The sequence below is a fragment of the Salvelinus namaycush genome, chromosome 20, assembly GCF_016432855.1.
Source record: "Salvelinus namaycush isolate Seneca chromosome 20, SaNama_1.0, whole genome shotgun sequence".
NCBI classification, from domain to species: domain Eukaryota; kingdom Metazoa; phylum Chordata; class Actinopteri; order Salmoniformes; family Salmonidae; genus Salvelinus; species Salvelinus namaycush.
The window spans coordinates 49,849,022-49,856,985 of record NC_052326.1 but is presented as its reverse complement, the minus strand read 5'-3'; the positions used below and the strand labels follow the sequence as shown (position 1 = coordinate 49,856,985).

Genomic DNA, 7,964 nt, shown 5'->3' with positions numbered 1-7,964 from the left:
TAGACCCACTCCAATTTGCTTACCGCCCCAATAGGTCCACAGACGACGCAATCGCAACCACACTGCACACTGCCCTAACCCATCTGGACAAGAGGAATACCTATGTGAGAATGCTGTTCATCGACTACAGCTCAGCATTTAACACCATAGTACCCTCCAAACTCGTCATCAAGCTCGAGACCCTGGGTCTCGACCCCGCCCTGTGCAACTGGGTCCTGGACTTCCTGACGGGCCGCCCCCAGGTGGTGAGGGTAGGTAACAACATCTCCACCCCGCTGATCCTCAACACCGGGGCCCCACAAGGGTGCGTTCTGAGCCCTCTCCTGTACTCCCTGTTCACCCATGACTGCGTGGCCATGCACGCCTCCAACTCAATCATCAAGTTTGCGGACGACACTACAGTGGTAGGCTTGATTACCAACAACGACGAGACGGCCTACAGGGAGGAGGTGAGGGCCCTCGGAGTGTGGTGTCAGGAAAATAACCTCACACTCAACGTCAACAAAACAAAGGAGATGATTGTGGACTTCAGGAAACAGCAGAGGGAGCACCCCCCTATCCACATCGACGGGACAGTAGTGGAGAAGGTGGAAAGTTTTAAGTTCCTCGGTGTACACATCACGGACAAACTGAATTGGTCCACCCACACAGACAGCGTTGTGAAGAAGGCGCAGCAGCGCCTCTTCAACCTCAGGAGGCTGAAGAAATTTGGCTTGTCATCAAAAGCACTCACAAACTTCTACAGATGCACAATCGAGAGCATCCTGTCGGGCTGTATCACCGCTGTAACTACCCGCCCTCCAGGACACCTACACCACCCGATGTCACAGGAAGGCCATAAAGATCATCAAGGACAACAACCACCCAAGCCACTGCCTGTTCACCCCGCTATCATCCAGAAGGCGAGGTCAGTACAGGTGCATCAAAGCAGGGACCGAGAGACTGAAAAACAGCTTCTATCTCAAGGCCATCAGACTGTTAAACAGCCACCACTAACATTTAGTGGCCGCTGCCAACATACTGACTCAACTCCAGCCACTTTAATAATGGGAATTGATGGAAATTATGTAAAAATGTACCACTAGCCACTTTAAACAATGCCACTTAATATAATGTTTACATACCCTACATTACTCATCTCATATGTATATGTATATACTGTACTCTATATCATCTACTGCATCTTGCCATCTTTATGTAATACATGTATCACTAGCCACTTTAAACTATGCCACTTTATGTTTACATACCCTACATTACTCATCTCATATGTATATACTGTACTCTATACCATCTACTGCATCTTGCCTATGCCGTTCTGTACCATCACTCATTCATATATCTTTATGTACATATTCTTTATCCCTTTACACTTGTGTGTATAAGGTAGTAGTTGTGGAATTGTTAGGTTAGATTACTTGTTGGTTATTACTGCATTGTCGGAACTAGAAGCACAAGCATTTCGCTACACTCGCATTAACATCTGCTAACCATGTGTATGTGACAAATAAAATTTGATTTGATTTGATTTGACCAACTGGCAGGTGTCTTCACTGACATTTTCAACATGTCCCTGATTGAGTCTGTAATACCAACATGCTTCAAGCAGACCACCATAGTCCCTGTGCCCAAGAACACAAAGGCAACCTGCCTAAATGACTACAGACCCGTAGCACTCACGTCCGTAGCCATGAAGTGCTTTGAAAGGTTGGTAATGGCTCACATCAACACCATTATCCCAGAAACCCTAGACCCACTCCAATTTGCATACCGCCCAAACAGATCCACGGATGATGCAATCTCTATTGCACTCCACACTGCCCTTTCCCACCTGGACAAAAGGAATACCTATGTGAGAATGCTATTCATTGACTACAGCTCAGCGTTCAACACCATAGTGCCCTCAAAGCTCATCACTAAGCTAAGGATCCTGGGACTAAACACCACCCTCTGCACCTGGATCCTGGACTTCCTGACGGGCCGCCCCGAGGTGGTGAGGGTAGGTAGCAACACATCTGCCACGCTGATCCTCAACACTGGAGCTCCCCAGGGGTGCGTGCTCAGTCCCCTCCTGTACTCCCTTTTCACCCACGACTGCATGGCCAGGCACGACTCCAGCACCATCATTAAGTTTGCAGACAACACAACAGTGTTAGGCCTGATCATCGATAACGTCGAGACAGCCTATAGGGAGGAGGTCAGAGACCTGGCCGGGTGGTGCCAGAATAGCAACCTATCCCTCAACGTAACCAATACTAAGGAGATGATTGTGGACTACAGAAAAAGGAGGATCGAGCACGCCCATATTCTCATCGACGGGGCTGTAGTGGAGCAGGTTTAGAGCTTCAAGTTCCTTGGTGTCCACATCAACAACAAACTAGAATGGGCCAAACACACCAAGACAGTCGTGAAGGGTGCACGACATAGACTCTTCCCCCTCAGGAAACTAAAAAGTTTTGGCATGGGTCCTGAGATCCTCAAAAGGTTCTACAGCTGCAACATCGAGAGAATCCTGACTGGTTGCATCACTGCCTGGTACGGCAATTGCTCAGCCTCCGACCGCAAGGCACTACAGAGGGTAGTGCGTACGGCCCATTACATCACTGGGGCTAAGTTGCCTGCCATCCAGGACCTCTATACCAGACGGTGTCAGAGGAAGGCCCTAACAATTGTCAAAGACCCCAGCCACCCCAGTCATAGACTGTTCTCTCTACTACCACATGGCAAGCGGCACCGGAGTGCCAAGTCTAGGACAAAAAGGCTTCTCAATAGTTGTTACCCCCAAGCCATAAGACTCCTGAACAGGTAATCAAATGGCTACCCGGACTATTTGCGTTGTGCCCCCCCCCCCCCCCCCCCCCCACCCCACTTTTTTACGCTGCTGCTGCTCTCTGTTTATAATATATGCATAGTCACTTTAACTATACATTAATGTACATACTACCTCAATTGGGCCAACCAACCAGTGCTCCAGCACATTGGCTAACCGGGCTATCTGCATTGTGTCCCACCCACCACCCACCAAACCCTCTTTTACGCTACTGCTACTCTCTGTTCATCATATATGCATAGTCACTTTAACCATATCTACATGTACATACTACATCAATCAGCCTGACTAACCGGTGTCTGTATGTAGCCTCGCTACTTTTATAGCCTCGCTACTGTATACAGCCTGTCCTTTTACTGTTGTTTTATTTCTTTACTTACCTATTGTTCACCTAATACCTTTTTTGCACTATTGGTTAGAGCCTGTAAGTAAGCATTTCACTGTAATATCTACACCTGTTGTATTCGGCGCACGTGACAAATAAACTTTGATTTGATTTGGACTTCAATCCCTGAATTGCCTGGGATTGAGAGGGAATTGACCCTGAAACCCGCCGGCACAAACCATAAGTGGACTCCACTTAACACTCTGATAGTGTCACCATTCAATCTTGTGGCTCTGTAACTAGACCCCTAAAGCTATATCCACATTCACTCGGGTTCTGTCTGTTTATGCATTTTTGGGAGACTGTATTTAAGCAATAAGGCCCGAGGGGGTGTGGTATTAGGCCAATATACCACAGCTAAGGGCTGTATCCAGGCACTGCACTTGGCGTCGTGCCTTAGAACAGCACTTAGCCGTGGTATATTGGTCATACGTATTCCACACCCCCTCGGGCCTTATTGCTTAAATATAGCCTACCAAAAATGTATAGTTGCTCAGAATCCCGCTCCACTTAAGGTCACATCATCTATTCATTGATATCTGCTGAAATGGAATGACATGCCAACTCACAGAGCAATTTAGCCAAGATGTGGTAAAAGAAGCGGCGGTGACATTGACTGGCAGTATGGGAAATGGAGACAGGTGAGGATGGGGAGGGGGGATTCTCTGGGGGCCTCCAAGTGACAGAAAATCTCCAAGAGGCCCCTGCCAGGAACATGACATGCTCTTGAGTGGTGACGCGCCAAACGCCTCATCACCCATTAATAAGTAATCATGGGAAAGTCACTCTGCTGGCCGGTCTGCTGTTTAGCGCTGTCTGTGATGTCACAGGGATATATAGGAGATTTCAATGAGGTGGTTTGCAAATGATATTATGATATTAGGATATACCTTATACAGTATATTGTAAGCAATTAAGTAGCCTTGGCTTGTGCGAGCCAGAATGGCTCATAGGAGCAGGAGCCTCTCTTCTGTTGCTGTAGCGTCAGACAGCTTGATGTAGAAGTACACCTCCTAGGCAGGATGCCAGTCTATCGCTGTGTATCCCAATATGTAGATTTTTTTACCTTATGCAGCACCATATCATACTCTGTCTCTTACATTTGGAATAGTGAGTACGTCATCAATGTTATAACACCATCTTTGGGACCGTTGATGACATTTCACTTTTGAGAAATGAAATTTCAGATCTGTACTAAACAAACTGTATTCTTCCACCAATGTGAAAGCTTGGTTCACTAAGTACTTGCTGATTGCCCTAGTTACAGCTCTAGTTACAGTCTGCATGGACAGTATGAGGTTGACCACGGATAAGAAGAGAACATGGTCAATGATAAAAAGGCCGAATGTCTGCGGACCGTCACTTATTTTCATAAATTCATCATTGTTCCTTTGATGTTAGCATTTTAATTCATTTCATATCAGGAGAGATGGGCCAGGGAGAAATAAAGTATATGGGAGTTGTGTGGAACACCCTCATTTAGGATATATTACCCTGCCAAACACAACACTGCTCAAAAGGACTCAAGTTGTCCATTATTGATTATGTAAGGAAGGCTGCCAGACTGTACAACAAACGATCAAATGACCTGGGCTTTGGATCCTAGAGGAGTGTTAATGACCTGGGCTTTGGTTCCTAGAGGAGTGTTAATGACCTGGGCTTTGGATCCTAGAGGGATGTTAATGACCTAGGCTTTGGGTCCTAGAGGAGTGTTAATGACCTGGGCTTTGAATCCTAGAGGAGTGTTAATGACCTGGGCTTTGGATCCTAGAGGAGTCTTAATGACCTGGGCTTTGGGTCCTAGAGGAGTGTTAATGACCTGGGCTTTGGTTCCTAGAGGAGTGTTAATGACCTGGGCTTTGGATCCTAGAGGAGTGTTAATGACCTGGGCTTTGGATCCTAGAGGAGTCTTAATGACCTGGGCTTTGGGTCCTAGAGGAGTGTTAATGACCTGGGCTTTGGTTCCTAGAGGAGTGTTAATGACCTGGGCTTTGGATCCTAGAGGGATGTTAATGACCTAGGCTTTGGGTCCTAGAGGAGTGTTAATGACCTTGGCTTTGGTTCCTAGAGGAGTGTTAATGACCTGGGCTTTGGATCCTAGAGGGATGTTAATGACCTAGGCTTTGGGTCCTAGAGGAGTGTTAATGACCTGGGCTTTGAATCCTAGAGAAGTCTTAATGACCTGGGCTTTGGATCCTAGAGGAGTCTTAATGACCTGGGCTTTGGTCCTAGAAGAGTCTTAATGACCTGGGCTTTGGATCCGGGGGAAGTCTTACAACAGCCTAAATTCTTGTCTGTGGTTGTGTGTGTGGATGTGTGTGTGGATGTGTGTGTGGGACTTGATTTCTATACAACATAGTAGTGATTTGTGTGTATTAATATACGGTATAGTTTGTGTAGTTTTCTTCCGTGAATATATCCGATATTACAGATGAAAATACATGACATGCCCTAAAAAACCCACAACATGTTGCAAAAATGGACAGTTTTAAACAGCATGTATTTCTGGTGTGGGTCGACGTGAGCTGGAACTGTAATACCGCAGAAGCTTTTAATATTCTCCTTCTGCAGTTAGAAATCAGCTCTCTGTCTCTCTATCTCTCTCTAACTGTATTTCTCTTTCTGTCTGTCTCTGTCTATCTCTCTCTAACTGTCTCTCTCTTTCTGTCTATCTCTATCTCTAACTGTCTCTCTCTGTCCATCTCTGTCTCTCTATCTCTCTCTGTCTCTCTATCTCTCTCTGTCTCTCTATAACTGTCTCTCTCTGTCCATCTCTGTCTCTCTATCTCTCTCTAACTGTCTCTCTATCTCTCTCTAACTGTCTCTCTATCTCTCTCTAACTGTCTCTCTCTCTAACTGTCTCTCTCTCTAACTGTCTGTCTGTCTGTCTGTCTGTCTGTCTGTCTGTCTGTCTGTCTGTCTGTCTGTCTGTCTGTCTGTCTGTCTGTCTGTCTGTCTGTCTGTCTGTCTGTCTGTCTAGCTCTGTCTGTCTGTCTGTCTGTCTGTCTGTCTGTCTGTCTGTCTGTCTGTCTGTCTGTCTGTCTGTCTGTCTGTCTGTCTGTATGTAATGTCTGTCTGTCTGTCTCTCTTTCTGTCTCTCTCTGTATCTCCATCTCTCTCTCTCCTCTCTGTCTCTCTCTTTATTTCTCTCTCTCTCTCTCTCTCTTTATTTCTCTCTCTGTCTCTCTCTCTCTCTGTCTCTCTCTCTCTCTGTCTCTCTCAATTCAATTCAATTCAATTCAATTCACTTTATTGGCATGACGTAACAATGTACATATTGCCAAAGCTTATTTTGGATATTTACAATATAAAAATAAATAAAAACGAGAATCAACCTTGTTAACGGGACAACAGTAACAACAATACCCAAGGGTCAAAATAACCATACATTCAACAATAACAATAAGCATACAGTAGAGGACATGTGCAGGTTGATTGGTTTGTCAGACACTGTCCCTCAACTTATGGCAGGCAGCAATGTAGTGCGCTGCCAACCCACAGCTCTCTGCGTCCTCCCCCAACAGGACTGGTAGCCTACTCTCATCAGAGAGGTCTTTGAAACCTTGAATAAGGGTTTCAAATTTGGGAAAATGACACTCTCTAATTGTTTTATATTTTTTTACATTTTGTCAGGAAATGCAGCTCCGTCTCAGGTTCTGCTGTTGTGCAGTGGTTGCACAGCCTTTCCTCTACAGGGAGCCAGGTTTTCCTGTGTCTACCCTTCTCAATGGCAAGGCTGTGCTCACTGAGCCTGTACTTTGTCAAGGTTTTTCTAAGGTTTTGATCAGTAACCATGGTCAAATATTTAGCCACGGTGTACTGTCGATTTAGGGCCAGATAGCACTGCATTTTGCTTTGTGTTTGTGCTTGTGTTTCCCAATAAGCAATGTAGTTTTGTTTTGACTGTGTTGTAATTTGGTTTATCCTGATTGATTGGATGTTCTGGTCTTGAGGCTTCAGTGTGTTAGTAGAACAGGTTTGTGAACTCAGCCCCAGGACCAGCTGGATGAGGGGACTCTTTTCTTTGCTCAGCTCTTGGCATTGCAGGGCTTGGTAATGATATGAGAGGGGGTCACTGTATTTTAGATGTTTCCAAAACTTAATTGCTCTTTTTTGAGTTTTTATTATTAGTGGATATTGGCCTAATTCTGCCCTGCATGCATTGTTTGTAGTTTTCCTCTGGACATGTAGGAGAATCTTACAGAACTCTGCATGCAGGGTTTCAATGGGGTGTTTGTCCCATTTGATGAAATCTTGTTTTGCAAGTGGACCCCACACCTCGCTGCCATAAAGTGCAATTGGTTCAATGACATATTCAATTAGTTTTAGCCAAATTTTAATAGGTATTTCAATTTGAATTTGCTTTTTAATGGCGTAGAATGCCCTGCGTGCTTTCTCTCTCAGTTCATTCACTGCCTCATTAAGGTGTCCAGTTGAGCTTATTTTTAAACCTAAGTAATTATAGTGTGTACAGTACTCTATATATTTTGTACCAATTGAGAACTTTGGTCTAATTCCCTGAGATCTGGATCTTCTCTGGAAAATCATTATTTTAGTCTTTTTGGGGTTTACTGCCAGGGCCCAGGTCTGGCAGTACTGCTCTAGCAGGTCCAGGCTCTGCTGTAGGCCATGTGCTGTGGGTGACAGCAGGCATAGGTCATCTGCGAAGAGTAGGCATTTAACTTCTGAATTGTGGAGACTAACACCAGGGGCTGAGGATTTTTCTAGAATAGTGGCCAATTCATTAAT

General features: G+C 45.3%; 1 protein-coding gene across 1 annotated transcript in view; it reads left to right on the top strand.

The window, feature by feature from the left end:
- Positions 1-3,846: 3,846 nt before the first annotated feature.
- The window catches only part of slc12a5a (solute carrier family 12 member 5a), a 100,007-nt gene continuing 95,889 nt past the window's right edge, over positions 3,847-7,964 (top strand). Inside the window, exon 1 of the mRNA XM_039015446.1 lies at positions 3,847-3,886. Coding sequence (XP_038871374.1) covers positions 3,847-3,886 — 40 coding nt within the window. The remainder of the gene's footprint in view (positions 3,887-7,964) is intronic.